We start from the raw sequence: 14,996 nt of genomic DNA, 5'->3' as shown, positions 1-14,996 counted from the left end.
GCACCTGTGACACTCTTGATTTACATTTTGTTGAAGGGGGAAAAAAGAGTGGGGGTGTGCACCGGGTGCTGCAGAGTGCTGGCAGGCCCAGCACGTCGCGTTCCCAGGGTCCTTTGCCTCTTTTCCTTCTGCACCAGCCTAAAAATGGAGTATCTGCCACCAACCCGGTGGCTGTCCTTAAATTCGCCTCCATTGATGAACACACTATTACCTTGAAGGGAAGGAAAAAGGTCACAGTGACAGTGTCTAATGCAGGATGTTCAGTGCATGGCTCTTTGAAGGTTTTCAAAATCTCAGTTCTCTAGGCTGGTGATTGGTGAGTCTTCCAAGTCAGGAATTCCAGACTCTGAAAAAGTAAGTCAAAGATGTTCCTGACTCCTCCCAGGTCCCAGTTGATGATCTCATCCTAGTGCTACTCCTGTAGGACAGTGGAGCAATCAGCCTATGCAGAGATAGCTTGGCTACAAGCAAGCTACTTATTGTACTTTGTAAAAACCTGCATTCATTAGTTTTTCCCATGAAGTACACTCATTGACTATTGATTTCACTATTTATACTTTATCTAGTCTCTTTGCCTTCTGCCATGACCACTCACTAGCAAGCCTAATTAATCCTGGGTTTGCCACTCTTCTAGTAGTGTCCATCCCCATGAATTTTAAAATCAATTAAAAAATCATTGATGAATCCTCTCTGCTCAGATATGGAAAGGAATTAAATTTTAATCATACAATACATTAAAACATTAGAAATCTTTGTGGCTTTAATTTTTCAAATTTTGAATGTTTTCCCATTTTTGCCTTATACTTCATATACTCCAGGATAATTACCTTCATGCATTTTTAAATGCATTCTAGCAAAAAAGATAACCCTTTGTCTTTTAAGTTCCATATCTTTAGTTCATTTATTTAATTAATTTACTTTTCTTCTCATATAGCATTGGCTAGGATCTTCAGTATACTGTAAATTGTTGTTTATTCTTCATTTTAATGAACTGCTTCTAAAATTTTTATTGCATTTATATGAGAGGTAATAAGAACTTTATACTATCTTTAGGCTTATAAAAACTTCCAAAGTTTAATTTTTTTTGTAAACAGCAAATAATCTGGGTGAATTTCTTCTTCCAGATGTCCTCAAACTTTTATTTTGAAAAAGGGTAATGAAAAATAGACTAGTTATTTTATGTTTTATTAAATGAAATATTACATTTCTATACATGAAATGAAAGTACTTACTTAAAAAACATTATTTCATCGTTTTCAGTGATTTCTACTCTTTGAACATAATTTTAACACAATTTCTGGAATTTTAGTGTGCATAATTAGCTAGTTTTAACTATCAATGTGCAAGCCTTTCAAAACCTCTGTTCTTTTCTAGAATAGAAGTAGGTCCTCAAATTTACTTTGAATATCTATTTAAGAATCCACCTTCCTCATATTTACTTTAGGGTATTTTATCAATTAAAAGCTACATAATATGAAATTTTATTATGAATAGCTTGGAGTGAAAACATACACGGATATGTCTCGTTGGTGTGCTCACATTCTTCATTTTACTCTTTTCCGTGGTGTTTGTCAGTCTCTCATGTTACTTTATTAAATGATGACTACTAGATCTTTCTAGAAATGTTCTTACATTTCTCTGCTACTCTTGAAGAACTGATTTCTTCAAGGTAATTAAGAGTGTCCTAGGTTAATGAGCTCTAAATTTTGTTTTCTTAGTTCTTTAAAAACCTTTGATATATTTGTCCTAAATATTAATCAGTTGTCAGTCATCTACATTAAATTTTTTTTTAAAAATTAGTTTTTTTGCTTTTTCATATTGAGTTCTTTAATTCATCCAGAAATAATCTTTGCATGTGTTATAAAGTATGGTATAATTGAACTTTTTCCCATATGCACAGGCAGTTCTCCCAATAAAATTTACTTTATATTCTGCTTTTCTCAAGTGAAACTTATATTTTAAAATAATTTTTATGTAAGTCCCTACTTACTTAAACGTTTTCTATTGTAATATGCCGGTTAATTTGTTTGTTTATTTATTTATTTATTTATTTAATTTTCGAAACAGGGTTTCTCCATAGCTTTTTTGGTTCCTGTCCTGGAACTAGCTCTTCTAGACCAGGCTGGCCTCAAACTCACAGAGATCCGCCTGCCTCTGCCTCCCGAGTGCTGGGATTAAAGGCCAGCGCCACCACCACCTGGCTAATTTGTTTTTTATATCCAACTCAGTGTAGACAAATTTTTTCTGTCCCAACAGTCAGCTTTGTCCTATCAGCTGGCTCCCCAAATAACTACACAGAGATGTACTATTAATAATAAATGCTTGGTCTATAGCTTAGTCTTGTTGCTAATGAGATCTTATAACTTGAATTAACCCATATTTCTTCTCTATAGTCTACTATGTGGCAGCACCTTTGTTTTTTTTTTTTTTTTTTTTTTTTTAGCATGGCATATTTATCTGTCTAACTGATGATCACCCCACCCCCCCCACACCAACGCTGTCCTTCTCAGTATCCTTTCCTTTTGGGTCTCCCACCTACTTCTTACTTCTTTCTGCCTAGCTATTGCTTAGTCAGCTCTTTTATGAAAAACAAACAAACAAAACAATCAAAGGTACCTTGGCAAAGATATTTCTTCACAGAAATACTTTATTCCACAGAAGTTTATTCCATAACAACTCAATTTGCAATCAGTTTTGATAGCTAATTGGGCAGTGTTCTTATTCTGTTGGTCATCTGTCAAATCATCAGGTTCCATGAATAAATGCCAGAGGTTTGATTAACATTTCATGTTATATAGATAAGTCAATGGCAAGAACATTAAATATTACAAGGTATTTCATATTCTTATTTGTAGGTTATTGTTTTAGGTTTCTATTGCTGTGAAGGGATACCATGATCACAACAACTCTTATAAAGGAAAATATTTAATTGGGGTGACTTACAGTTTTAGGGGTTTAGTCCATTATCATTATGGTGGGTCATGGTGGCATGCAGGCAGACATGGCGCTGGAAAAGGAGCTGAGAGTTCTACATCTTGAGCCACAGGCTCAAAAAGTGCCTGTGTCCACAATGGGAGTGCTCTGAGCATAGGAACCCTCAAAGTCTGCTCTCACAGTGACACACTTGACCCAACAAGGCCACACCTGCTCTAATAGCGTCAGTTCCTAAAGACTTCTATCTGTCTGTCTATCATCCCAGTCACTGTTTTCCCTCCCTCCTCTCCTCCCATTTCCACCCTACCTTCCATACCACAGTTGTCTTAGCAATTTAATATTTTTCTTTGCATCTTTCAAAAAATCTGATCATTGTATACATATAGGTCATATAGTCATTTGTTATATCATCTTTTGTACGTTATGACTTTATTATGGTTTTTTTGTAAAGGCAAATTTTTATAGTTAGATATAGGTATACGTCAATCATTTTATGCTGTTGTTAATAACCAGACACTTTATTGAACCATATATACAGTCTCCCCTAAATTGTTTGTGTGCTATTGTTGTGGGCTATAAGGGTAGTAGCTGTAAAAAATGGATCTGGTTCCTTTCCTTCTCTGCTGTGCTGTCTCAGCTAAGTTTGCTTCAGATGAGGAAAATAGTCAGAGGTATTGTTATTTTGTCCTTTAAGGTGATTCTTGAAGCTATTTCACTTTAGGTATGAGTTCTTTTGATGAATACATTTCAGGTTAAAGAGGCACCCATCTAAACCCTATTTTTACTGGGTTTTATGATGGTTATGTATTAAATTTTATTCAGTACATTTCTATGCATCTGGTAAGAATGTCTTTTCAAAGATTTATTAAAAATATCTATCAATATGGTGAGTGGTACTAAGTATTTTTCAAGTGTAAAAGTACCCTTTAATTTTGAACATAAATCCAGCATGGTCACCTTGAGATTTGCAATCATTTTGCATTCTTTTAGACTTACGTTGCTATTATTGGTGAATTTTGAAAATCACCCTGATTGACCTATATTTTTATTTCTCAGACTCCTTCTTAGGTTTCAGTGTTAAACTTACTAAGTATATGACGTGAGCTGGGTTGTTCCTCTTTTGTTCTCTGGTAGAATTTTTATAATGCCATCTGCATCATTAGGACTTGGGGTTCTTTCTGGGGGGAACACTTTCAAACCACAGTTTCAATTTCTTTATTAGTAGTAAAACTACTCAGATGTTCTTTTTGGAAAAGCTTTAGTCGGTTCTATTTTGGTCAATAAAGTTTTCTAATATGTGTTTTCTAATAAAGTTTTCAAACATATGGCAAAACCTGATACAACTTTTTTTCTTAACATGTAAACATCTCCTATAGATGTGATTTCTGTCCTAATTATTCATGCATTCAATTTTCATGCTTCCTTTTTTCCCTCTTAGTAATTTTTTTCTAGAGTACTTTCTAATTATATCATCTCCTTTCCTGCTCTCTCTCTCTCTCTCTCTCTCTCTCTCTCTGTCTCTCTCTCTCTCTCTGTGCCTGTGTTTATGTGTGTGTGTCTCTCTTTGTGTGCATGTGTGTCTGTGTGTTTTTTTTTCCCTCACTCTCCTGGCTACTTTTTGCTCTAACGTAATTAGGTCCAGACTCATACATACCTCAATTCATACTGTTTAAAATTGGCACTGATCTTTATGTCTACAAGACACGTGACACCAGCTCTGGCCAAACCATTTTATTGGATGCATTGTCTTTTTTGCTCCTCACATTACCTTGTGGGATTCTGTTAGAAATGCCTTAGGGTCTTTTGATTTGTCTGCCTTAATAATGACATCAGCAGCATCCTTGTTATTTGCTTTCCATACAGAATGTGTTCCTTCTAATTAGCTTTTTAATGTGATTCCTACTTTATTGACAAAAATATCCCCTTTTTATATCTATCTGTTTTTATTTCTCTCACCTTTTTATGCTTAGGAACACTGGTTTTATTTTTTCATTTTTTTTTAAATAAGAATTTATAAATTCTTACTTGGTGTCTGTTTTGAATACCGCCTGTATTTTTTTGTTACTTGGAGAAAATCCATGTCTTTAGTGTTTGGTCAAAAGCATCACCCCAGCTCCCTAACGTCCCTTTATATAAAGAGTCTGGAATATTATAGTCAGGGGCCTCATTCTGGCCCCTGGCATCCACCTTTGGAATATTAGGCCGAAAGTTCCATTTCAATCTCCCTCCCCTGGGAGTTGTTTTGGTCCGGACTCCACCTCCGGGAAAGCCTGTCAAGCAGTGACCCCTCCCTAGGGAGGGTCAAGAAAGCCTGCCAATCGGTGATCCCCTTCCCAGAGAGGGTCAGGACCATTCCCACAGGCTACTGGAGAATGTGCACGTGGTCTGCGGGTTTCATGTGGTCTCCCCTTTTCTCTCTCTCTTCCCCTTGCCATACTTTCCTGGTGCCACCCGGGAGGAATTATTTGCCTTGGCAGAGAGGCTAGTCTAAAAAAATATTCCTAACACTGAGTAGCATGCCTTTCCTGTAATTGAACATCTGAGGATGCTTTGGAGTTGAGTGTCAGCTTCTTCATTTCCATGGGACAATTGTACAATATCCTCCACACTGAGCTTCAAAGCTTCTCTTGCAGGGCCAGGTCTGGCAGCCTGACTGCCTCTCTCAGAAAGCGAATGCACTGTGTGGCTCCGATTATGAGACATTGCTGTGTCCCTGTCTCCTAAGGCGCCTCCAGCTGCTAGCAGCTTTTATCAGCCTCCTTTTCTAGTGCCTCATACTCTGCCAGGGTTCATTTGTCAGGAAGGAAATTTGGCTGAGCTCTTTGTGTTAAATAGACACATTTAAACCACGTATTAGCACAGGATCTAAATTCCTAGCTAACTCTTGATGCTTCTGCTTGATGTATCTTGAAGTTCATTTCTGTTTTCCATCCTGCATTTATGTCTCACAACTAATCTTAAATGATGAGATGTGTAGCCCTCAAGGCAGAGATAACGGTCTGACCTATAACTAAAGTCAGGCTCACTTCTTCTCTACTCCATGACATTTATTTTGCATTCTATACACATGAACATTCAAGCTGCAAAGACTCTTTAGAGCCCCAATCTCTTCTCTCCTCTAGAAGAAGTTGTCCGTTCTGAGTCATATTTTCAGGGCTTTTCTTTATCTTAACCTATGCTTCAGATGCTTAGCACAAATAGTTAAAAGAGAAAGCTTTGAATATATCTCTGCTACTTATTACACCTGTTCTATACATAGAGAAATACTTTGCTTCAGTGAAATTTTATTTTCCATCCTACAGCAAAATTATGACAATTGATGGCACATTATTTGTAAGACTACAGTGAAAAGATAAGCGGCCAGGAGAAACGTTATTTGCCTTATGTAGAATGAAAAGACTGGGGCCATAGCTGGAACCGACTCCGCATGGGATAGCTGAGGGTTGTTTTTAGGAAGCTGTTCTCTTATATATCCATTAAGCAATATTCATCTATTCCTTCCCTGCCATGTATCGGTCCAGGGTCATCATGGGGTATCCTATGGCCAGATCCACATCTGTTTTACCACTCATCGGAAACAGAAAGTCGAGATCTTTCTGAATGCATGATTGGGATGGCAGTAACACAGACAGCAATCACCCTGAGGATAGTAGAGAAGAGTTTCACATTGAAAACAGTCACTTTGGTATCTCTGCTCTACTTGTATTTTCTTGGTATAAGTCGTGGCACATATAGATGACTAGGTTAGACCAGCAAACCAGTGACCAGAAAACCTTCTGCCACAAATATAAACTATCTGAAAAGCTCTGACCATGTACTTTTGCAAAGTAAATTCAGAAATAACATTTTTGTCTTTGTGGTTTGAGTTTTGACCGTTCCTATTCCTCTCCTGTGCTCTATTCTCTTGTAGGAGATAAATACCTTTAGCAAAGAAGACATGGGTAGGTACACATGGTAGCTCTGGCTAGCCCTGTGCTCCATGAGCCTCTGGTTCTGGACTTCTCATGACTTTAGACTTGTGACATGACAAGAGCCCTGATGGATGTTGCCAGCCTCCATGACTACTATAGAATGATATCATGATGCAGAAGGAAAACCAAATGAACTGTGCTAAGCATTTAGTTGCTTTTGTTATTTGACTGAATATTGGCAGCCATAGAATTGCTTCAGATGCTGCCATGAGACAGACTGAGTGTTCTCCAGACCGAGGAGCGATCCCTGCTCAGCTTACTCATTTAATGATGTTCTTGAGATTTTATTTTCTTCTCTTTCTCCCATTTCCTTTCAAATGTACATTAAAAATAATCTTTCTATTTTAATCTTCATTTACTCCCTCCAGGTGATGGCATACAAAGTATTGCTCTTTTCCAGCTAGGACATCTTTATTGTGGGCAAATGTCCTTAGCAAGTGTGACCTGTGCCCACATGCTGGCCTTGCTATGGGGACCTAAAATGCCAGAGGCAGGGGTAAAGCAGGGGGCAGGAAACAGGAAGCAGAGTGAGCATGTCACACCTGCCTGTCCATATGGCTTCTTCCCAGTTGGCTTTAACCTCCATTGATTTGGCTGCTCTGTGACTGAACCAGGCCAGGCCTTGTGTGCTGGGTGCCTGTTCTCATGGTCTCCTCATTCTCATGAGGGTAATTTTTTTCATTTGCCACAGCAGCCAAAGAAAGAGAGTCTGGGTATAGGCTGGGGAAACAGTTCAGTTGGTAGAATGCTTGCTTAACAAGCATCATGTCTTGGGATTGCTCCCCAGAACATCATAAATGGCATGGTGGAGCATGTACTTGGGAATCAAAAGCAAGAGAATCCAAAGTCCAATATCATCTTCAGCTACATAGTAACATCAAGACTCAAGGTTAACCTGGGCTACATGAAATGATATCGCAAAACAAACAAAGTCAGAATGCTTAAGTGTGTTCTAGGTAGATGTCTAATAAGAGAATTATTTCAGAGCCCAGACTATGATTGATGGTGGTATTTACTAAGCGTTTACTAATCTTTAGTTGTTGCTACGAACTTTTACATCTGTTCACTTCTTCATCCCTAAGACTCTGGGCTTTTTATTCCATGTTATCTGTATCATCTATGTGGAAAAACAATCTGGTTCTATATTTTAGAAATAAAGCTACATGAACGTCATTGGTTTCCTTGTTCTTTAAGAGAACACTTGTTGAACCCTGAGCAATCAGAATTTCTAATATCCTATGTAATTCAACAGAAGTCTTTAAAGAAACAGAGTGGCTGGCCATGCTGTATGTCTCTACTGCCTTGCCTCCTGGGATTTCCCAAGACTCAGAATGTTTTCCCCTGTCTTCCTCACAGCAAACCTTGAAGAAAAAATGGGTGGAGCTCAGGTCTCTGCACTTACAGGAACAGCGCCTGCTGCATGGTAAGCTCAATTTCCTGTCAGGAAACCACATTCTCATCACACCCTCTCTGTATTTCTGCCTCCAAATATTTTAAGATGATCACTATTACAGTAATAGTCTACTTAGCACAGATGAAGGACACTAGTCTGTGCTTTGCTGGGATGAACACTGGCGTGACCCATGTGTTTGGAGGATGGTGAGTCAAGCTACAGTCTTCCACACATAGTGCATATGCACGTGAAAACATGTATGGACATAGGAATACACACACTTGCCATAGGTCACCAATAATTCCAGAAGAGCTGCAGATAGCATTACCTGGTGTTCTGGCTGAGGCTATTCAAAGCTGTCATAGCTACATCTTTTATAGATAGAATTATATGGGTTACATTTATACGGAGACTCTCAGGACCAAGTCAGACATATAAGACTATTATGCTGGTAACAGGCACTTGCTATCTATACATGTTGAAGCAAGGAGTTGAATCTAGTCAGCTGCTTTTCTCTTTGCTGTGTTACTTGAGGAAGCAAACTTCTTTTTTTGGTGGTCAGTTGGGACAGTGTCCTGCTTATAGCCCTGCATAGCCTGGTGATCATGATGCAGCCCCAGCAAGCATCCTCAAGCTTCAGCCTCACAAACACTGAAATCCCACGCATGAACCACCATAGCTGGCAGGAAGGAAGTCTCTGTACAAGTAATGTCCTGAAGTCATTAGCTGTAAGGCTGGAATGTAGGCCAACTCTTCTTTAGAAACACTCTGCCCTAACCTCTATTTAGCTCCTGGAATATTTGTTCAAATTGTAATACTTTGCAGAAAAATCTGCCATCTAAAAATTGCTTTAAACCAAGTCATATAACCAAACAAACAAATTGTATCTGGTGATGGATATCATGTGATGTGCTGTGATGTGGATATTACATGACATTTAAGTCTAGATAAACTAACTCCTCAGTCACCTTTTTTCCTTCCTTCCTAACTTCCTTCCTTCCTTCCTTCCTCCCTTCCTTCCTTCCTTCCTTCTAGCTCTTGGAAGCTTATAGTAGGCTCCTCTTAGCTGTAGTTACCCCACCATGTAAAGTACACTGAAGTTCTCACCCTTATGTAGTTTTGACTAGTGACCATGGATCAGGGTTTCCAGTGACCTCTCCCCTCTCTATCCCTCTGCCCGCCTTTGTTAACCACCACTGTGCTCTCAACAGCTATTATACCAGCAAACATTTTCAGATAGTGCATGGAACTGAGATCATTTCATATTTCTGTTTTTGTATTTGGACTCCTTCATTTAACATAACAATCTCCATGCCCATACTATCACTTTTTTTGATGAGTAAGTGGTATTCCACTCTGCACGGACTGTATTTTCTCCTTCCATTTGTCAGTCAACAGGTGTCTTGTAGAGCCCATCCCTTGGCTTCTGTGAATGGTAATAAAATGAACATGTCAGTGCAGGTTTTGTTGATACACTGATTATGCTTCCTATGGATATACATACATGTACCAGTAGCATTGCTGGATTTTATGATAGGGGTGTGTGTGTGTGTGTGTGTGTGTGTGTGATTGTACGTGTGTGTGTGGCCTACATACTATTTCACATGGTAGATTAACTGTGGGAGGGTTGTTTATTTTTCCCATCTTCACCATTAATTTTGATCTTGTGTCCTTTTGGTATAAACATTCTTATAGGGGTGAGGCGAGTCATTGTGGTTTTATTTGTGTTTACCAGTTAATTAATGACGCCAAACATTTTTTTTCATATATCTATTGGCCAATTTCATGTCTTATTTTGATGAATATCTATCTAAGTATATTCTACTTTGTCTCTTACAGTCTTTTATTTATTGATTGTTTGTTTTTTGGAGCTCCTTATAAACCCGTAGTCATCATTTTAGTCATTGATAACAGTACAGAGATTTGATTTGCAATTTTTAGTAGACAAATTTGAAACTTGTATGAGCTCCTTCTCTTTTATAAATTATTTACTTAAACTGCGTGTGTGTGTGTGTGTGAGTGTGTGTGCTCACACGCAGGTTTTGTGCCTCAGTGTGTATACGTGAAGGTCAGGGGACAACTTGCAAGAGTCAGTTCTCTCCTTCTACTACATGGGTCCCCTTGATTGACCTCAGGTTATTAGGTTGGCCATTACCCATTGAGTCATCTCACTGGCCTACTTTTCCTTTTTATGAATTTCAGTTCATTTTTGTTACTGTTTTGTTATGTTGAAAGCCTCTTGTCTTGTCTTTTTGATGCTAGCTAACATTCAAGCAATGTACCACTACGCCCAGTTCTGTCATACTACATTTTGAGGAATCAAAAGGTTGTGGGTTTCTTGTTTGTTTGTTTTTTTGAAAGAGAGAGTGACAAAGTCTTCCTTGAAGCCTTGTTGTTCAACTTCCTGGTTTTCATAGTCATGGAATATTGCAGAAGCCTTTGCCTTCTGATGGTTTCCAAGCAGCCCTGTGTATACATTTCCCACATATACAGGAACTCATAAATAGATCTAATATTAGAAACAATATTGTTGTTTATTTTTTGAGGGTGTTCATTCATCTGCTCTCTCTAGAACTAGAGGAAGCACCCAGAACACGAGGGTTTATAAAGCAGTTGCTCTTCCATCCAGATATATCAGCTCATTGGAAGATGAGACTAAGCATGTTGTAGTAGCAGGAAGGAAAATAACGTGCAGGTGGGCTGCACTTGACCTCATAGATTAAATGAAATAAGAACAGTATCTCTTTGGGCTGCCAAGCAAAGGCACAGGAGAACTGAGTAAAAATGACTAACACGGGACAGCCTGAGAAGTACCTGACATCTCTCGTTCTCAGTGATGCTTTTCCGAGCACACTAGCTGACCGAGTGATGAGAAGTTGGTGGGGCAGGACAGCCTGTGGCATACTTGACATCTCACGCTCTCAGTTATGCTTCTTTGAGCACACTAGCTGACCGAGTTATGAGAATCTGGTGGGGCAGGACAGGGTGTGACTCATCATTCAGTTTGGGGAACCCGTTTGTGGGTTATGAAGCATTGATGGAAACACCGGGCTTAGCAGATAGAACACGGTTTTTGGAGGCACATGCTTGAAGGAGGACAGAGATGCTTTCTAAGCTCAGCACCATTCTAGGACTCCCAGTCATTCAAGGAGGAAATTTGGAATATTAAGAGTGAACAGTGTCATTGACTTCATAAGCCTTTTATCTGCTTTGCAACTGTTCTGCCATATGCCTTTGTAGTAGGAAGGGCCGCTTGTTGGTTCCCAGCTGCTCATCCCCAAAATAATCACACAGAAACTGTATTATTTAAATCACTGCTTGGCCCATTATCTCTAGCTTGTTATTGGGTAACATTTATATTTTAATTTAACTCATTTTTAGTAATCTGTTCATCACCATGTAGCTGGGGTTTACTGGCTAAAGTTTTGGCGTCTGTCTCCAACAAAGTTACATGGCTTCTCTCTGCCTCCTTCCTCCCAGCATTCCATTTAGTTTTCCCTGCCTAATTCTGTTCCCCTATAGCTCTGCTATAGGCCCAAAGCAGTTCCTTTACTAACCAACGATATTTACAGCATACAGAGGGGAATCCCACATCATACCTTAAATGGCTTGATAAGAAACTTATGATTCTTTTTAAAGACAGCTGATGAGAGTCAGAGAAGCATTTCTCTGAGCATTTATTTTGACCTTACTTCTAGGAGTATTTTCATAAAAGTTTCCAGGGTTACACAGTTTAAGAAATTAACACTTGGAGGTTCACAGGGTCATGTTGTCATCATGTCAGTTGGGTGGAACTGATTTCATATCAAGTATGCTTGCTCGCTGCCACTAAGATAAATCAGTTTACAGAAATAGAAGCTTTACTTGGCTTAGAGTTTGGAGGTATCAGTCCATAAGGCTTGGGCACATCATGTGCCATCATAAAAGAAGCACTTAGTAGAATAAAAAAAGCTTTGTTGGCAATTGGAGCATGAGAAAAAAAAATCGGACCAGGACACAGAAGCTGTAATCAAGACCACGTCTCCAGTGACCTAAACCCTCTCAGGAGGCTGCATCTTTTAATGTTTTCATCATCTCCCAATATCATCACTACATGAATCTCTTGGAGTATATTCCACATCCAAGCTATGGACATGAAATATCTTGCTTTAATTTATTCTAGGTTCTAATGTCCATGACCCTTTCCTCAGTGACGCTAGTTTGGAAAACTAACCATATTTGTGCAGTTGAAAACTCAGACCAAAGTGTTTGTCCTTCTTCTCTTGCTTCTTCAAAGTTGGGTGTGCTTTCTTGGGGGAACTGGTGGTCTTATCCATCCCACAATAGACTCTTCTCTGTATCGTAGGAGATGTGGCTGACTCCCAAAACTTGGGAAACATGGACCTGGATGAGTTGTCCTTGTTTGGAAACCTGCTGGGGCCAGGCCCAGCTCCCCTGGACCAAAACCGACTGCCCAGTGAGAGCAGCAGCTGTAAGAGCCGTTTGAGCTCCCTGACCATGGACAGTGAGGATGGCTACCGGACAAGTGTGTCTGAGGACTCCAGCCGGGGCGCCTTCAGCCGGCAAACCAGCACGGATGACGAGTGCTTTCTCTCTAAGGACGGAGATGACATTCTGAGGAATGCTTCTTCCAGGAGAAACCGAAGCATCAGTATCACCAGCAGTGGCTCCTTATCCCCGTTGTGGGAAGGCAATTACTCAAGCATGTTTGGGACTCTGCCCCGGAAGAGCAGACGGGGAAGTGTCCGGAAGCAAATTTTGAAATTCATTCCTGGCCTTCATCGTGCAGTGGAAGAGGAAGAGAGTCGCTTCTGATGGGTGTGGCAGAGACCCTTTGAATCGGCTGGGCTCACAGTTCTCTCTCTACTTGCCTAGATGAGCTCCACCTGGCTTGGTGGGGCAATACAGCCTGACTGCCAAGTTCACATCCCAATTCACAGCAGCATCGACCTTCATGTTCTTACATTGTTATTTTTGGGTCTTATATCATTTTTATTTCATCCAGTACATCTCAAGTTCTAAGCAGACATCAGGGGGGAAAAAGCAATAGATTAGATAACATAATAAATAATATGCCTGTTCATTCTAATGCTGGACACAAAAGTACAAAAGTATTTATTTTACTATGCTTGTAAAAAAAAAAAAAACCAGAGAACTCTTTGGAGTCAAGAGTGAACACGGAGAGACAGGGAATAATTATTGGGTTGCCTTCCATAGGTTAATTTGGTAGACTACAAAACTTTTTGTTTGCTTAATTTCCTCAGTAGCCTCTGGGGGCAGCCTTTGCAAGAGAGAATTGAAGTTTTTCAAACTATTAAATGATCATAAATAAACAAAAATAACTATCAGCGTCGCCTTACTTTGACAGTAACAGCGAGGAAGGAGGTTAGCGTTGGAGGTGAAGAGCTGAGCTCCCTAAGAAGCATGGAATGGGGTACTGAGGTGGGGCGCTTGGGACTGTCACCCTGCTTTTTTTGTAATGATCTCTAAATAAGATGAATGAAAATTTTTTTGGACATTTCAATTTTTTTCTACCTAAACATGGATGCCAAATCTAGAAATCTCAGGATCCTGTAGCTCTGTGATTATATTTTGCTATAAATGTCTAAACTTCTAAAAAGGAGAATGGGAAAAGAACTTGTCTTTCTTGCTTCTCCTCAGTAGACATTCTGCGTAGGTGCTGCCTCAGTCCTTGCTTCCCTGTATTATATCCTCACCTTTCCATCATTTTATATTTTATTTCAACATCCATTAAAGGCTTTGTTCTTTTGGTACAGTTGTTTATTACCTATATGTTAAAGTAAACAGTACGAACCATGTGCTAAACACACGTTTATTATAAGCCCTGTGTGTGTGTGTGTGTGTGTGTGTGTGTGTGTTTAATAGAACTGCTACATTTAAGTGATATTTCAAGTTGATCCACAGAAAGTACTTTTGGGAAAAAGGTGAGATAGGGAAGTTTATAGCGTAATAAGTAATAAATTAATAAAAGATATCTAGGTGGGATATTTTGTCTGTAAATTCTCTGAACTAAGGCACACCTGCTAGAGGCTCTCTGTGGCATATTTTCGGTCACACCAGCAGTTCTGCCTCCCAAAATGTAGTGTCAGGTAGTCTAAAAACACCTTGTATGTGATCCTGGAACAATGGAGACAAGATACAAAAAGTAAATCAGGGGTGTAGCAGCTCTGGTCTATTGCCTTGTCAGCATCCTGGCTGAAACTGTTAACCATTTCTCCTTGGATCTAGCCAGTGCTCTTGGCATCTTTGGATTTCCTACACCTTTGCTGGTTCCGCTGTAGTTATGTTAAAACACCTGGGCCTTTCTTACCCTGGATGTGTATGATACAAGGAGTTAAGAGAACCAGAAACTCAACTCTCACCAAAAATCAACAGTGGCTCTTGAGCTGGCTCACATGAAGCTTAAAGACTCGAACAAACGTAAGAGTAAGCAAAGAGAATGAAGCTTTATTGAGGTAAGCTGGGGAAAATGGGAAATTAAAGGAGAAACTCTTGAAAGTGAGAGGGGGTAGAAAAGCCTTTTTTCTAAGAGGGGAAAAGCCATGGAAATGCCTTGTGTCGAAGTTTTTATTTTTTTTTTTTATTTGCAGAATTTACAGCAGAAACTTGACAAGCACTGAGATAATTTCTGTTGAGATTGGTCAGCTTTCTAGGTCATCATGGGCCAAGCTAATGGA

The 14,996-nt window shown here is 39.4% G+C and overlaps 1 protein-coding gene across 3 annotated transcripts in view; it reads left to right on the top strand.

Annotated features, from left to right (window-relative positions):
• Nucleotides 1-14,066, top strand: part of LOC121433221 (cytohesin 1 interacting protein) — a 63,932-nt gene extending 49,866 nt beyond the window's left edge. For all 3 annotated transcript variants that reach the window (XM_041631567.1, XM_041631568.1, XM_041631566.1), the window contains 2 exons: nt 8,262-8,328; nt 12,644-14,066. In XM_041631567.1, the coding sequence (XP_041487501.1) occupies nt 8,262-8,328; nt 12,644-13,113 (537 nt within the window). In that variant the 3' untranslated portion in view covers nt 13,114-14,066. The remainder of the gene's footprint in view (nt 1-8,261; nt 8,329-12,643) is intronic.
• The last annotated feature ends 930 nt before the right edge of the window (nt 14,067-14,996 follow it).

This window comes from Microtus oregoni, unplaced genomic scaffold, assembly GCF_018167655.1.
Source record: "Microtus oregoni isolate MIOR12 unplaced genomic scaffold, Mior012 000037F_ref0000500, whole genome shotgun sequence".
In the NCBI taxonomy this organism is placed as follows: domain Eukaryota; kingdom Metazoa; phylum Chordata; class Mammalia; order Rodentia; family Cricetidae; genus Microtus; species Microtus oregoni.
The sequence above is the reverse complement of the archived record's forward strand: the minus strand, read 5'-3'. Positions and strand labels throughout refer to the sequence as shown.